General features: G+C 52.6%; 1 protein-coding gene across 3 annotated transcripts in view; it reads left to right on the forward strand.

Annotated features, from left to right (window-relative positions):
• The window catches only part of LOC111142736 (kelch like family member 22), a 35,264-nt gene extending 21,654 nt beyond the window's left edge, over positions 1-13,610 (forward strand). For 2 of the 3 annotated variants that reach the window (XM_022496028.1, XM_022496027.1), the window contains exons 5-7: positions 3,571-3,763; positions 10,198-10,431; positions 12,659-13,600. In XM_022496028.1, coding sequence (XP_022351736.1) covers positions 3,571-3,763; positions 10,198-10,431; positions 12,659-13,024 — 793 coding nt within the window. In that variant the 3' untranslated portion in view covers positions 13,025-13,600. Of the gene's footprint in view, positions 1-3,570; positions 3,764-10,197; positions 10,432-12,658 lie in introns of all 3 variants that reach the window. The other variant, XM_022496026.1, reaches the window with a different exon arrangement.
• Positions 13,611-16,892: the final 3,282 nt, after the last annotated feature.

The following is a 16,892-nucleotide window of genomic DNA, read 5'->3' on the forward strand; positions in this document are numbered from 1 at the left end:
CAAGGCCAGACCTCCCTGCTGAGAGCAACCCACAGACCTGCAAAACAGACCTCTCCAGGGTGTTGTGGTCACCAGTTCTTATCATACAGCGGGGTGGTTGTGTGCCCACAGGGAGGCCATGGGGCTTTCCCACAGCGGGGGCTGCTGCCTGCCCTTGGTCTGCCCTTTTACTGACTTGCTATCAGTTTCACTCAAGACCGGTGTAAATTTCCCAAGCCAAACTCTGGAAAATGTTAGTATCAGCAGCAATGTTTGATAACCACAGCCTCAAACTCCAGTGACAAGGTTGGGTCATCGTGGCAGGTGGGGTGGGTGAGACCTGCCTGGCAGGGGAGGCACCATGAAGGGGTTGGGGTGCCATGTCTGCCTGGGTGGTGGCAGGACCCTGGGGTCTGTCACCTCTACAGGGTGGGAGTTCCATCAGTCTCCTCGTAGACTTCTAAAACTGCTGGATGGATATTAATTGGAATGGTCTAAGAGTCTGGTTCTCTCCTTTCTCCCATTCCTTAGTTTATGAGCCTTAGATCTACAGACTCTCGGAATACAAGAAGACAAAATTTGCAATTAGGGTTTGCACTTGGGGTACTAGAGACTTCTCAGGTTATGTCAGAGCATTGGTATCCAGGACCTGCATGTAAGAAGTCAGCTGTCTTGGAGCAAATTGTATTGTACTCCCCGCTACTTTTCAAAGTCTGCGTTACTTTACTTTGCTCTTGTGAAAGACCTACATTAGTGCCTGTTTTCGCTAACCAGTAGAATTCCAAAGAGGATTTTCGCTTTTACAAAAAGAAGATTAAAAGCGAAGATAGTGTTCAGCATTGGTTTTGCAGCAAGCCTGTACAGAGGCAGCATGCACCCTTGAGCGAGAGTGGGCCCTCCAGGCGCCTTCCCTGGAAACTACAGTCAGCCTCTCAGCATCAAGTGGCCAGCGCTTTGAACTCTGTGAGCATTTGTGCTTTGTCTCCGTTTCTTTTGTGCCTCCATTAGCAAGCGGTGACCTAAGGTATCAGAAGGGCCCTAAGAACGGTTATTTTTTGGGTCTGGAAACACTCTCATTTTTTTCCCACGTGAATTAATTGTATTTGCTTTGTTTTATACCATTTCAGCTTTTGAAAGGTTCCCGAGGAATACCCTACTTTCAGATGGGGGGATCTGCACTGACTGTCCACCTCACCCATGGTCTGTTGGACCCTTCTTAGAATAGCAACTTGTTTTCTCCCTTAGGCATTTCTGTGGCTATTCATATTTCAAAATATATTTTTAAAATTTCCTTGATTATAATGGATATTGTTAATAGGCATGGGAATGCTTAAGTTGTGGAAACAAGAAAAATGGTCTGCCCGATTTAACAAAGACCTCAGAGCGTTTCTTTTTGACTCTAGCTTGCACTTCTGAGTTTGCAGTAGGGTGATCCAAAATCTGCCTTAAAGTGACTAAAACTGTTTATATCTTTATATAGCTCCTTTTTGTTAAAAAAACATTACTTGAGGATTTATTCCAACAAAGTAGAAAATCCAATAAAATGGGAAATGTGGAATATAGGACACAGTGGAGAGATAAGAAGTAGAGCACAACTGCGGTTGCGTCTAAATTATTGATGTATAGTGTGTGTATGTGTAGTGTGTTCTGTGTGTGTGTGTGTGTCTGAAACCACAAAGCCATATGAATGCATCCAAGGAAGCTGTGAGGGCAGGAGACCAGAAGGAAGCAAGCGGAAGCATCTGGTGGGTATTATCTCACTCTGGTGGAAGATGCTGACTTGCACTTGACCAGAAATAGGGGTGGGGGAGACATGGACATGAATGAGTGTCGTGCACAGGAAAGGCAGTGGGAAGCGCCCATCCCAGTCACTTGGCAGGGCCTCCGTGAGTGCTGAGCCCCTGGAATGGCCTTGCTGCCTGTCTCTAGTTAGACCTTGGACTGGCTCGCCCCGGGCCCTTCCTGGTCTCTCTGTGAGAGAGCTCTGCCCTCCCAGGCCCTGCTGTCCAGTGGATCATGACTTCTGGGTAGATCACCCTCTCTGTACCTCTACAGTTGAAAGAAGCGTGCTTGTGTGGAGTTTCCCTTCGGGTTCCCTGCCTGATCCACATTGGGTGGCCAGCGATGACTGAATGATTGCACTGTTGGTAATTTTTGTTTAATTCTTTGAGCAGACAGTGCGCTCTCTGCCCCGAGCTACAGTGAGGACTAGGAATACAGACTTGAACCAGTCCTTTACGAACTCCCTTCCGGTGTGACAAGGACCCTTTTCATGTGCATTGTCCTTTCTGAGTCCTTGTGAAGCTTTCATAGGCAGGCGGCATCCTCCCGTCCGTCAGGCGCAGAAACTAAGTGAATGCTGGAGCGGGGAGAACTGATGCCTGCACGCACCCGGCTGGACCGGGGCAGACCAGCTCCCAAACCTGGGTCTCTGTGACCCGTGCGCATGTGCTTTCTCTCCTGTTAGCCCCAGCCGTTGAGGTGTTCTGTTTCCTGCCATTCCTCACTGGCAGGGAGGAGCTGGCTGAAAGGCACAGGCAGGCAGGAGGAGCCGCAGAGCACATCTCACTCGTGCTTTGGGGCAAAGGTTGAAATCCGTCTGTCCGCCAACCGTATGTGGCACCGACCAAAGAAAACTGTTCCTTCTCTAATGAGCCAGTTGAAGTTCAGCTCATCCCCTTGGTGTTGGTCTTTCCGTGGAGAAACAAAAACCACTTATCTGAAAGCAGCTATAATTATGCACGAGCTCTTGAGGAAGGAGACTCCAGAAGCAGGCACTCAGAACTGGTACCAGAGTGGACGACCAGGGGAAAAGGGCCAGACTCAGTTTGGTGGGGAGAGTGGACTCTGGGGCTTGGGCTCACAGGGTCCTGGTCACTTAAGGCTCTGTAATCCTCCGTATTCACCCAAATAGCATACCTGCCTGCATGTCCCGCAAAGTGCCAGGCCTGGGGCATGGAGTGGGGCAGGGCTGAGTGCCGGCAAGGCAGGCGTGTAGATTGGCCTGTGAAGGGCCTCAGCTGCTAGGCTAGGTGAGGATTTTGGTATAAGTGGGGGCTTGCTGGTGAGCGTGGGATCGGGTGAGCAGAGGGAGCACGGGCTTCCGTTCGGACTGGTGAGCAGCCAGCTGGAGAGGGCTAGGAGGCCTTTGCCGTGTGGGTCCAGCATGCCCGAGGACAAAGTGAGGGGTGATGTGGATCTCCCAGGAAGGCTGCGATTGCCTGGTCTGAGTATGCAAATGAAGGCCTTCAAAGGCCGCTGAAGGGCAGAGGACTCTCAGGGCTGTGGGAGGGGGTAGTTGCACAAAGGAGCTCGGAATGAAGCTGCTGCTTGGGGATATGACTTTTTGCAAAGGATGATGAAGAAAGAAGACCAGCTCCTGGCCATGCCTTCCAGGCTCTGTGCTAGAGACACACCCATGTTCAGGCATGTAGTGGCCTGCTGGTGTGGTTGTAGATGGGCATGTGCTGGTGTGTTGGGGCAGCTGGGGGGTGGCGGGTTCAGGGTACAGTGGTGGAACAGAAGGTGTGGGCCTGCTGGGCAAACTTTCTGGCCTATCAGTGATGCACTGCCCTCGTGTTCCCTCAAAAGGTATGACCCAAGGCACAACCGCTGGTTCCAGATCCAGTCGCTGCAGCAGGAACACGCCGACCTGTGTGTGTGTGTGGTGGGCAGGTACATCTATGCGGTGGCGGGCCGCGACTACCATAATGATCTGAGTGCCGTGGAGCGTTATGATCCCGCCACCAACTCCTGGGCTTACGTGGCTCCGCTCAAGAGGGAGGTAAGGAAATCCCTCCCAGAGGGGCCTTTTCCTGCCCTCTTTCCTTCTAGGGTGTGCAGAGAGAGTGGATGGCCAAGCTGGGGAACCAGAACTAGTGGGTACCTCCAAAGACTCTGCATTGTGATTGGGTCAGGGGACCCCTGGAGTTCATACAGCCTCCTGGGGAGAACCTCACCAAGTGCACACCAGATCCCGTTCCCGGAATTTCATCCCCATCTTGGTCTCGCCACCTTGATCCCAGGAAGCTGCTTTATTTTTTCTTTTCTTAAAGATTTTATTTGAGGGCTCTTGGGTGGCTCAGTGGGTTAATAAGCCTCTGCCTTCGGCTTAGGTCATGATGTTGGGGTCCTGGAATCGAACCCCACATCTCTCTGCTCTCTGCTCAGAGGGGAGCCTGCTTCCTCCTCTCACTCACTCTGACTGCCTCTCTGTCTACTTGTGATCTCTGTCAAATAAATAAATAAAATCTTAAAAAAAAAAAAAGATTTTATTTGAGAAAGAATCTGAAGCAGACTCCTTGATTGTGGAGCCCGACATGGGGCTGGATCCTATGACTGCGAGATCAGGACCTGAGCTGAGACCAAGAGCTGGAAGTTCTACTGACTGAGCCACCCAGGCGCCCCCCGACCCCTCGAGGAAACTACTTTAATCCTGCAGTTCAAATGTCGACAAAAACCTTCCCCTTGTCTATCCCTCAGCATAGTCGAGCTGGTCTGAAGTGTGTTCAAAGATGTTGTTAGAGAGGGCACGGGAGTCTCCAACTTCAAAGGCTTCTGGAGGGTGGGGCCTTTGAAAAGGCCAAAACACCACTTTAGAAGTTGTATTTCACATTTGTTTGCTTGTTTTTAAAGATCATGTGTATCCAGGGGTATCCCTGGGCCCTCTAGAGGCAGAGGATGGCATGGGGACACATGTGGGGCAGTTGCCCAGGCTCTGCCACAAGATCTCCTGCCCCCCCCCTTTTTAAAGAATTTATTTATTTATTTGACAGACGGAGATCACAGGTAGGCAGAGAGGCAGGAGGGGCGGGGGGTGGGGGGAAGTAGGCTCCCTGCTGAGCAGAGAGCCCGATGCAGGATCATGACCTGAGCCGAAGGCAGAGGCTTTAACCCACTGAGCCACCCAGGCGCCCCGATCTCCTACCTTTCTGAACCTCTTTCCACACCTCCTCTTATCTCTGTCCCTTCTCCAATCCCCCCAAGGCTGTAGTCTTTGACCTCAGGGGGCTGAGGTCTCCCTGATGGGTCCAGCTCTTCTCCATGGCCCACAAGGGCTCCGAGGCTGGGGGTTTCCTCCCAGGCAGGGAAAACTGGCCTGCTCCTTGCTCCTCCACTTCCCTGGGGAAAGAAGTGCCTCTCGTGGGGTACTCCTTCCCCTCATCCTGGAGAAAGGAAGAGATTTTGCATGGAAAAGATCAGGGGGTCCTTGAGACCTGATGGACCCCTGAATTCTCTTCTGGAAAGGAATGAGTAGGAATGGAGGCTGTTGGGCTCCAGGGGTTCTTTGTCTGGAAAGTGCAGTTCTCCGATATGGCCACAGAGGGGCAGCCTCTGTGTTCAACCAGGTTCTCTCCTGTCAATGTTACTTCTTTCTTACCATTTATTTGTTCAGCTACTATTTATTAAGCACCTACCATATACAAATCCCTGGGGATCCAGTGGTGTTAAAAGATGAGAAAAGTACCCCTCCAGACCATGGTGTTCACAGCCTAATAGAGAGACCACTCTTTTTTTTTTTTTTTTAAGATTTTATTTATTTATCTGACAGAAAAAGACACGTTAAGAGAGGGAACACAAGCAGGGGGAGCAGCAGAGGGAGAGGGAGAAGCAGAGTCCCCGCTGAGCAGGGAGCCAGACACAGGGCTTGATCCCAGGACTCCGGGATCACAACGTGAGCCGAAGGCAGACACTTAATGAGTGAGCCACCCAGGCGCCCCAGAGAGACCACTCTTAACCACTAAACAAATCAGTTTATTAGTAATTAGTAATTGCTAATTGTGCTAAGTGTGGTGAAGGAAATCGAGAGGCCTAAGTTCAGCATTGTCCCGGGAGGGGGGTCTGGCAGGACTAATCTGAAAAGACTGGGGTGGGGGCATCTGAAGAGATGTTGATTAGACCAAGGTCTAATGGAAGCAGCTGCTGGGAGAGGGAAGGAGTTCCCAGGTCAAGAGGGGGCGTTCCCAATCTGAGAAAGAGGGATGGCATGAGGAGGCACTGTGAAGAGACAAGGATGGAGAAGAGCAGCTCCTGAGCCACTGGGTGGTCCAGGTGGGGGCGACAGTGGCTTGTCTTAGGGTAGAGGCTGTGGGGAAGGAGAGAGCTGGGTAGGTTCAAGGCATAGTTTGGAGGTAAACTGACCAGACTTGCTGATGGATCAGATGGTAGAGAATGAAAGGGGAGAGATCATGGAAGATGCCCAGGCTCCGGGTTTGAGCATGTGGGTGGATGGCTAATCTGCCGACCAAGAGGACAGATAGGTTTGGGAATGAAAAAGAAAAGGAAGGGTTCCCTATAGATCATGATAAATATTCCAGTGGGAAATGTCAGTTTGACGTTAAAAGTCAAGCTCAGGGGAGTGGTCAGCCAGGAGATAGCAATGATGGTATGCTGGCCATGGGAGCAGTTGTGATCAGCTCAGAGGAACAGGGACGAGAAGAGGGTTGTGGGGGGCATCCAGGGAGGGAAAACTGCCAGAGAGCAGGGAGGTTTTCTCCTGTGAGCAGAGGGGGCCCACGGGTCCTGGAGAAGGGAGGTGTGTAGCCCATGTTGCTGTCCTAGAACCCATAGTCAGACATAGCAAATGACTGAGGGAAAAGTGTTACACAGTCTTATCCATTTGTCACATTCTCTTACCTATTTCTTAGGGACCCACGTAATGCCGAGTCCCACCAGTGTGGCATTGCTGACGTGCCCCCAACAGACCATGAACTCCCTGTCCCAGCACCAGGTGGAGTGCTGCCTTCCTGTGGTCCAGGGGAGAAAAGTGGGACCTCTGCAGGGAACTCTTCTCACTTAAAAACCTCCCCAGAGAACTCACACTTCTGGGAAGATAGAGTAGATGTATTACTCCTAATTCTTGCTAAGTACAACTCAAAACTCTGCACATAAACATAAAAAAAAAAAAAAACAAAACAAAACCCTTAAGCCTCAGAATGGTTGAGAGAAGGCAGTCCATACAGTTATGTGTTCCCTGGATTTCCTTTTTGCCTCATGTATCTCAGACATACAAGTGAAGAGGTTCATAGGCAGTAGCACCAATGGGAAGCAAACTTAAGTGAACGTATAAAAACTGAAATCCTCACTGTGGTCTCTCACGTGGACTCACACTGGCTTGTGCTCTCTCTCTCTCTCTCACTCTCTCAAATCTTTATTTGACAGAGAGACAGCGAGAGAGGGAACACAAGCAGGGGGAGGGGGAGAGGGAGAAGCAGGCTTCCCGAAGAGCAGAGAGCCTGACGCAGGGCTTGATCCCAGGACTCCGGGATCATGGGATCATGACCTGAGCCTAAGGCTCCATGACCTAAGGCAGACACTTAACGACTGAGCCACTCAGGAGCCCCTAAATAAAATTTTAAAAAATTTTAAATTTAAAAAAATTTTTAAAAATAAAAAATATAAAGGAATAAAGTGGGAAGAATCAGTCTACCTGATTTCAAGACTTAACTACATGGCTGCAGTAGTCACGACTGTGATGTTGGCAGAGGGCTAGGCGTGGATCAGTGCAGCAGCAAGGAGAACCCACAGATAGGCCCACCTGATTTTTGACAAAAGTGCAAAAGCAAATGAATGGAGAAAAGATAACTTTTCAACAAATTATATGAGAGCAGTTGGAATCTCTAAGCAAAGAAGAGGAACATTGACCAAGTCTCATACTTTATAAAAAATTAACTCAGAGTGGTTTATGGGCTTAGGTGTAAAACGTAAATCTATATAGTACTTAGGGGGAAAAAAGAAGAAAGTCTTTGGGATCTAGGACTGGGCAACAAGTACTTAGATTTGACCCCCAAAGCATGAGTCATAAAAAGAAAAATCGATAGGGGTGCCTGGGTGGCTCAGTGGGTTAAGCCTCTGCCTTCGGCTCAGGTCATGATCCCAGGGTTCTGGGATCGAGCCCCGCATCGGGCTCTCTGCACGGCAGGGAGCCTGCTTCCTCCCCTCTCTCTCTCTGCCTGCCTCTCTGCCTACTTGTGATCTCTGTCTGTCAAATAAATAAATAAATAAATCTTAAAAAAAAAAAAAAAAGAAAGAAAAATCAATAAATGGGACTTGTCATCAGAACTCTGGAGGGGGGATATCAGATGGCAAATAAGCACGAGAATACGTTCGATGTCATTAGCCATTAGAGAAGCCCAAATGCGACCCACGGTGAGAAGCCCACCTGTTAGAATGGCTAAAATAAAAACTAGTGGCATAGCCAGTGCTGGCGGGACCGCAGAGCTGATGGGACTATAAAATGGCATGGCTATACTGGGAAAGAATTTCACAATGTCTTTAAATAGTTAACTTCCGGGCTGCGTGGATGGCTCAGTGGGTTAAAGCTTCTGCCTTTGGCTTAGGTCATGATCCCAGGGTCCTGGGATTGAACACTGCATAGGGCTCTCTGCTCAGCAGGGAGCCTGCTTCCCCCTCTCACTCTGCCTGCCTCTCTGCCTGCTTGTGATCTATGTCAAATAAATAAATAAAATCTTTTAAAAAAAAAATTTAACTTCCAACTACCATGCAACCCAGCAGTTGCCATCCTGGGCGTTTATCCCAGAAAAATGAAAACTCTGTACACAAACAACCAGAAAGTGGAAACAAATCCAATGTCCTTCAGCAGGTGAACGGCTAAGCAAACTGTAGCAGATATGCAGTGTGGAATTCTACTCAGCAATAAAAACGAACTATGGACACATATGAGCAAGTCTAGATGAACCTGAGGTAGCACAGAAAGCCCGTTTCAAAAGGTTATGTGCTGTGTGATTCCATTCATATAACACTCTTGAAATGACGGAATTATAGAAATGGAGAAACAGATTGGTGATGGACAGGGATTAAAGAGGGGGCTGGGTCAGGGGGATGTGGGTGTGATTACAAACAGGCAACAGGAGGGATCCTAGTGGAGATGGAAGTGTCCTGTGTCCTGACTGGGTCAGCGTCAGCATCCTGGCTGTGCTACTGTGCTGGATGTGTACTGCCTGTTACTGGGGAGCCTGGGTAAAAAGTACATGGCTTCTGTATTTTCTTACAACTATGTGAATCTACACTTACTTCAAAATGAAAAATTTGATTAAAAACAAACAAACCCAAGGGATGTCTGGGTGGTTCAGTTGGTTAAGCGTCTGCTTTTGACTCAGGTCATGATCCCGGGGTCCTGGGATTAAGTCCCGTTTCAGGCTCCCTGCTCAGTGGGGAACCTGATTTTCCTCTGCTTGTGCACTCTCTCTCTCTCTCTCTCTCTCTGTGTCAAGTAAATAAATAAAATCTTAATGAAAAAAAAAAAAAAAAAAGAACCCAAACTACCAAAACTTCCCCATGTCCCCACCATTGATAAGACCCAGGCCTTGGTTTATGTCCTGCCCACTGCTCTGTCCCCTGTCCACCTCTCCAGCCCTCTTCTGTATCACCACACAGCCTCAGGGTTAGTGGCTGCCTCTGAAACACGAACCTTGGAGCCTCCATGCCCCATGGGGCTCCTCTGCCCCCAAAACACACAATGCTCTGTCTTGGAGGCAACGGGCCCAGCATGAAGGCCTTACTCGGGGTGGGTTGAGCAAGTGGGTATGAGAGAGGAGGTCCTGGATGCCATAGGGACCGGTGTGAAGGGTCAAGGTGGCTGGGCAGGGAGGGGATCCCCTCCCAGGATGCACGCGCAGGTCTGAGGACCAAAATCAAAAGCAGGGTGGTGGATTTTCTTCTTTCACACATAACCATCACTAAAATGGCATTGTTCTTTGTGTTCCATTTTGCATCTCATTTTCTTCCTCACCATATGGTTAGATATTATTTGTGAATGATTTTGAAAGTGGGGTCAGCAGGCCTGGAGAACTGGCTGGTCATTGGGAGTGGGGGAGGGGTGGAGGCCACTGAGGGCAGGTCAGGTATTCTCAGAAGTGCGGTCTCCTCTGGTGACTGGCTCTAACAGCTGGGCTTTGATTGCTTTGAGCACCGCACCCCCGCCCCATGCAGATGTCTCCTTGAGGGGTGAGGGAAAGACAAAGATTCTGTTCTTCCCCTTGTAGAAGCTCAGAGTCACCTCTGGGTCCCTAGACTTGTCCCCTATTGGGGTAAAGTCAGGGTGGGTGACTCAGACCAAATCAGGGAGGGTTCTCAGCAGGATGTGAGGTGGAAGTTGGGGACACCACAAGGGATGGGGTTTGAGTGAGGGCCCCTGGCTGCCTTCTGTCACGGCCCTCTTGCCCCCTTCCCACACACTCCTGGTTCTCTTGGTGGCAGGTGTATGCCCATGCGGGCGCCACGCTGGAGGGGAAGATGTACGTCACGTGCGGCCGCAGGGGGGACGACTACCTGAAGGAGACGCACTGCTATGACCCCGACAGCAACACCTGGCACAGCCTGGCTGATGGGCCCGTGCGGCGGGCCTGGCACGGCATGGCCACGCTCCTGGACAAGTTGTACGTGATTGGGGGCAGCAACAATGATGCCGGCTACCGGAGGGACGTGCACCAGGTGAGCAGAGCTGGGCCGCCCACGCACGTGCTCTTCCCATCCCTTCCAGTTGTTTCAGATGCAGGGTGAATTGCAATGTGTATGCCGCCTTATTAAATAGGCTTTATTTTTTATAGCAGCTCTAGGTTCCCAGCAAAGTTGAACAGAAGGTGCAGAGACTTGCCATGTGCCCCCATCCCTGCACAGGTGGTCTCCCCCACGATCATCATCCCCCCACCAGCGGGGCATTCGTTCCAACCCATGAACCCACCGTGACACGTTCTACCCCAAGCCCATAGTTTAAGGGTTCACTCTTGGGTGATGTACATTCTCTGGGTTTGGACCAATGACATGTATCCACCAGTATAGTATCAGACAGGGTACTTTCATTTGTTTTCATTATTAAAAACATTAACTATAAAGTTAGTATGACTGCATTGCAGATCCTTTGAATAGTTCCAGTTTAATATTCAGTTTCCATAGCCACTGCCCACTTCAGTGGCCATGCAGAATTCTGTCACTTTTTTTTTTTCCCCAAAGATCCCATTTATTTATTTGACAGAGAGATCACAAGTAGGAAGAGGCAGGAGAGAGAGAGAGGAGGAAGCAGGCTCCCCGCTGAGCAGAGAGCCCGATGTAGGGCTCGATCCCAGGACCCTGAGATCATGACCCGAGCCGAAGGCAGAGGCTTAACCCACTGAGCCACCCAGGCGCCCCAAATTCTGTCACTTTGATGTGTCATTTGGTTTGGTCCAAGTAACAAAAGTTATGCTCTGTAGTGCATTTCAGGCATTTTGGATTGTTTTCTTAGGTGAGAGCTCTGCTTCTCAAAGTGTGGTCCCAGACCAGCAGCACCTACATCCCTGGGAACCTGTTAGAAATGCAGGTTCTTGGGTCCCACCCCAGACCCACTGAATTGGAACCTGTAGGGCCGGGACTCAGCCATCTGTTTTAACAGGCCCCTAGTGGTGAGAACCCTTGGGCTCTCGTGGGTCGCTTTCCTATTGCTTCCATGACAAATCACCACCAACTTAATAACTTGAACAATATAAGTGTATTCTTATAACAGTTTGTAGGTCCTAAGTCTGATGTGGTCTCGCTTGGCTAAAATCCAGGTGTCCTCAGGGCATCTGTCTTTTTTGGGGCCCTACGGGAGAATCTGACTCCTTGTTCACTCAGGTTATCAGAATTCAGTTCCCTGCCTATGTGGCGCTAAGGTCCCTGTTTCTTTGCTGGCTGTTGGGTAAAGGCCCTTCTTGGCTTCTCGAGGCCTCTGCATTCCTGGCATGGGGCCGCTTCGTCCTCAGCCAGCAACGGCAAGTTGTCCTTCTGACTTCTCTTCCCTCCTGGTAGACTTTCCCCCTCTGCTTTCAGGGACTTGTGCAATTAGACGGGCCCACCCGGCAAGTCCAGAATCACCTTCCCACCTTGAGGTCCATACCCCAAAGCATGTCTACAGAGTCCCTTCTGCCATGTAAAGTAACACAGGGTTTAGAGATCTAGGGGATGGACTTCTCTGGGGGGTCATTTTTCTGCTGACCACAGATGGAGAACCAAAGGTGCTTATTAAGCCAAAAAAATAAGATTTTTTGTGGCTCTTAAAGCTACTGTCAAACAGCTTTCCCAGATTATCAGAGAAACGCACAGACAGGTGGCTTTCTTACGTAGTTATCAGCAATGGGTCTTGTGGTTTTTCTTCCCCCAGTGACTGCTAGTTGTCAGGGACAAATTTAACCCATCTTTCACATTTCTTGGATTACAAGTAGGTGGAACATTTTCCCATGTATTTGTTTACTGTTCAGGGGACGTTTGGAGATGTAAGAATGTTGGTGGTCATCACTAGTTAGCGAGTTAACTCCTTCCATATTTTATCTGCACTTCCCCCTAGAGTTGGGTGTTGTGAGGGAGTTAGCTGGGGTCTGTGCCTTTGGTCAATTTCAGTGTCGTGGAGGGGAGAGAACCCCAGACCTTAGAGAAGAACAGCGTGCCCGCAGGGAGGTGTGGCACATCTGGGACTGCCGGCTGGCTGAGGGCCTGGAGGCAAGACAGAGGTCAGCCTGGCTGGGAGACAGGACATTCTGATGCTGGCCCCAGAGGAGCCAAGTCTGCACACAGCCTCGCTGTGTCCCTTAGCCTTGGTCTGAATCCAGGGCCTGGCTGAGAGTGCTGCCCTGCCCGGCTGGTCCAGGGCAGCCTGGCAGACCCGTCCCAGCAGGTGCCCTGCTTTACTCTGACCTTGGCTCTGCAGGTGGCCTGCTACAGCTGCACGTCTGGGCAGTGGTCATCTGTCTGCCCGCTCCCAGCCGGGCACGGCGAGCCTGGCATTGCTGTGCTGGACACCAGGATCTATGTGTTGGGTGGCCGCTCGCACAACCGGGGCAGCCGCATGGGCTACGTGCACATCTACGACCTGGAGAAGGACTGCTGGGAGGAGGGGCCGCAGCTCGACAACTCCATCTCGGGCCTGGCAGCCTGTGTACTCACCCTGCCTCGCTCCCTGCTCCTCGAGCCACCTCGTGGGACCCCCGACCGCAGCCAGGCCGACCCGGACTTTGCCTCCGAGGTGATGAGCGTGTCTGACTGGGAGGAGTTTGACAACTCAAGTGAGGACTAGGGCTCCCGCACCTGGTGTCTGAAGGGAAGGTGGCAGGAGTTCCGAGAGCAGCAGGGCCCCCCCAGCAGCCCCTCCTGCTGGCTCCATGTGCTTGCTGGCTCCTGCCACCCATCCTTCCCGCCGGTCTACAGCAGTTATTTGCGGAGCTCTGCAGATCCGTGGCTGTGATCGCCCTACTGTGGGAATGCTTGTGGAGGGCTCTGGTTCTCTGGAGAGTTTACCGAGCCTGCTCCTCCTCAGCTTGGACGGGGCATGGCGTCACCAGCTGTCTTGGACTCCCCAATGCCTGGTTCTACTCCCTGCTGGGCTGAGAGGGCACCCTTCTCCAAAGGGACCTGGGGACTGGCCCTGTGGGTGAGGCGGCCGAGGCACACCATACCGCCTTCCGTGGGCAGGGAGGGGATGGAGTGAGCCGGCCGCTTGCCTAGCATTCAGAGGCTTGAGCTACTGCAAGCTCCCAAGGCCTGGAAAGGGAATGGAGATACATAGAGTTGCCCAAGACTGCTTCTAGTAATAAAAAGATCTCCTACAGCTGGGCTTTTCTGACCCCATGTTGTTGATAAATGAAATAAATCATCTTACAAAAAGTGTGAATTGTGTTCCTGTGGCCGCAGCCTCACCATCCGTTCACAGCCGGTGCAAGGCTGTCGTCTGCGGGTGCCTGTGGCCTTCCGGGCCCAGAGCTGCTGAGTGGCAGTGGCAGGACAGGAGCCCCCATCTGACGGGAAAGCACAGTACCCCCCTCACTCCCCCCCCCCCCCCAGCTAGCCAGGCTGTTACTGGGAAACCTGGAAACCCGCCCTGGTCTGCTGAGACGTGGTCACCCAGCCTGCTGGAACACCACCTCTGGTGAGGTGCTCTTCTCTGAACCTCAGTCCAGCTTGGTGAGCAATCTCATGGCCCTGAGTAAAGCCCAGCCCCAAGCCTGGGGAGGGAGACCCGCTCACCATAGGCTCTTCCCTGCTTGCTGGATCTGAGTGTGGCAGGGGTGGGAAGGGGAGCTGCATTTCCTATAGGTTCGCTAGCTGAGTTCTTAGTATGTGGTCTCAAGGGTCGTGGTGGCACAGCAGATGGCAACCTCTGGGGCCACCCTCGAGTGGGCTGGGCCTCCAGCACCTCCCTTGCTTCTGCGCAGCTGACCTTCCACCTGAACCCCCTCCCCTCCTCCTGCCACAGCCTCTGCTCTTGCGAACTCCCAACGGCAGGGGGCAACCTGCAGAGGAACCGTCACTTCTCCAGTCTCCTGGGCAGAGCGCAAGGACACCGGCGTCTTCTTTCTGTGCCCCAGAGCCTGTGGAAGCTGGCATTCTGTCGTGGATGGAGGAGAGCAGAGGGACAGTGTGTGCTGCTTGATGGGAGGAAGAGGTAGGGCCCAGATGCCCTAAAGACAGTGGGAGTTGCTGCCTGCCCCTCAGGGCCATGTGTATGATCTTCCTGTCTCTCAGGGATCGGGTACCCCTCAAGAATAGGCGCCCACTCCCTAACCCCTATGTGACATCGTGCATTTCTAGCTTGGGTGGCAATCCCAGTGCTGAGCCTAGTGGATCACTTCCAGCAGGACAGAGTAGCCACATTCTTCAGTGTCCTCTCCCCTGCTCGGGGGCTCACAGTACCTTGAGGCCAGGGCAGCAGTTCTTGCAGACCCCAGAGTCCCTGGGAAGGAGAAGCACCAGAGACGGCCACTCCCCTGCAGTGTGTCCCAGGCTTGCTGGTGTCATCCCCTCCACCCGCAGCCTTCAGGGTGCGGCCACAGCTTTGTAAGAGTTCTGCTCTGGAAGGTGGGGAAGAAGGGTCTGTGAGGTCCTGTGGAGCATGGGGTGGGCTAGACATGAGCCCTGAAAGGAGTCCCGCCACTGTCCAGCCAGCCTGGAGGCCTTCATGGCTTCCCCTCCCAACACCTGTCTGGGACCTGGGCAACCTGGGCTCTCCAGCCTGCAGGCTCTTAGAGAGGCCCCGCCTCATGCCTTCACTCAGCTGGGCGCTCATTCCATTCTGCCTGCGAATCCTCACCCTCTCAAGGCCCCCTGGGGAAGCCATCGTGGCTGAAACCAGTCGGCCCAGGCTCCACACCCCCATGGGGCATATGTGTGGTTGTTGGTCGTCTGTGGGCGACCTCCACAGTGGTCCTCCACCTGTGTCCCATCATAGCCACCTCCCAGGTGATGGGAAGTTCAGGGGTGAATGCAGGGCCCATGTCGGTCCCACTGTGGATATTGAGTGAGATGAGGCTGGGGACAGGCCTGAGAGCCGTTGGGGGCAGCCAGATGTGATTAGAAGGGTTGCTCTGGGTGATATGCCAATGGGGTAGGTAGAGATTTGAGACACTTGTGAGGTCCTGGTGTTGGCATGGAGTGGGGGGCATCATCCAGCTGGTGCCCTTCACAGTGGAGGCAATTTGGGGTTGCAAGCCGTTCTGAAGGAAGGGAAAGAAGGTGAGGAGTTTGAGGTGCCTGTCCATGAACTCAGTCCTGCTGGGGTGAGTGCCCAAAGCCCTGGGGGGTGTGCTTCTAAAACTAGGAGCTGGGCAGCCACATGGACCACTTTTGGCCCCTCTTGGTGGCAGTCTAAGGGGGGGCCTCTTGAAAGGGGCCCCCCAGGCTGGGAGAGCCTCTTGAAAGGGGCCCCCCAGGCTGGGAGAGCATGGGCTGTGTCAGGGCCGTGCCCAGGCAGAGCTGCCCACAAGTGGCTAGCCTGTTTACTTGTCCCCAAGAAGTGTTTGCATTTGTGATCTCAGGGGTTCAACTTCCCCTTCCGAGCCAAAGGCAGAGGCTTTAACCCACTGAGCCACCCAGGCGCCCCATCAACTTCCCCTTCCAGTCCACCCAGCTGTTGCCTGCCGCTGACCTCCCTCCTGCACCAGCATGGCTAACGGAGGGGCCCTAACCTGAAGTTCCCTGTTCTCCTTTCCTCCACCAGCCTACTCTGGACAGGCTTCTGGCCCACCAGTCTACTCTGGACAGGCTTCTGGCCGACGGAGGGGCCCTAACTCTGAAGTTCCCTGTTCTCCTTTCCTCCACCAGCCTACTCTGGACAGGCTTCTGGCCCAGCCAGTCTGGTGATGTCCACAGCCTTGGGCTTTTCAGTGGCCGTTATTCCAAGTCCCTCCTTCAGCCCCCCTTCCACTCTGACCATCTCCACGTGACTGAGGAAGGACACCACCTCTCCCTCCTCTGAGGAGCCTGTATGCAGCCTGTTCTCCAAGAGAGCACAGGTGCCCTCTCGCTGCACAGGTCTTCCCACCAACTCCCAAGTCTGCAAAAGACAAGCTCATCTTTGCTGGGATCTGGATGCTCCCCTTTTGTTCCATATCCCAGCCTGCCCACCTTTTCCCGCTCCATGGTCTCTGGGATTGGGTCTGTGTCCCAGACCACCGCCAACTCCTCGGCTCCTCAGGCCCAGAGTTCTTCCTCCCTGTCCCCTTTTGCCCTGTTCCTCTCCACATTGCTCCCCTTCCCCCACTGCCCCTGTGCTGCTCTATGCTGTCACCCCACTCTTCCTGATACAGGATCCCCCAAGCCTCCACCTTCTGGACTTTTACCTCTGGTGATCCAACAGCCTTCTCAAGTAGAATGTCTCTCCCAAACTCCCCTTTCACCACTGGAGGAGAATTGCAGGGTCTCTCAGTCCTGGAGTACTCCCGCCTTCTCTCTCTGTCTTTGCCCCCATCTGCATTTCCCTCCACGTTCTCGAAGAGCCCACTGCTGGGCCATTCTACCTTCTGCGGAGACACCCTTTGCAGAGGTCTCAGGTGCAGACCGAGGCGACCCACTGGCCTCAAGCATTCTGTTCGGGTGTCTTCTGCAGGCTTTGACTGCACCCAAGTGAGCCTGAGGAGCCAACACCACAGCCCAGCTCTACAAGGGCGAGG

The sequence above is a fragment of the Enhydra lutris genome, unplaced genomic scaffold (assembly GCF_002288905.1).
Source record: "Enhydra lutris kenyoni isolate GAN:26980312 unplaced genomic scaffold, ASM228890v2 scaffoldscaffold8, whole genome shotgun sequence".
Taxonomy (NCBI): Eukaryota; Metazoa; Chordata; class Mammalia; order Carnivora; family Mustelidae; genus Enhydra; species Enhydra lutris.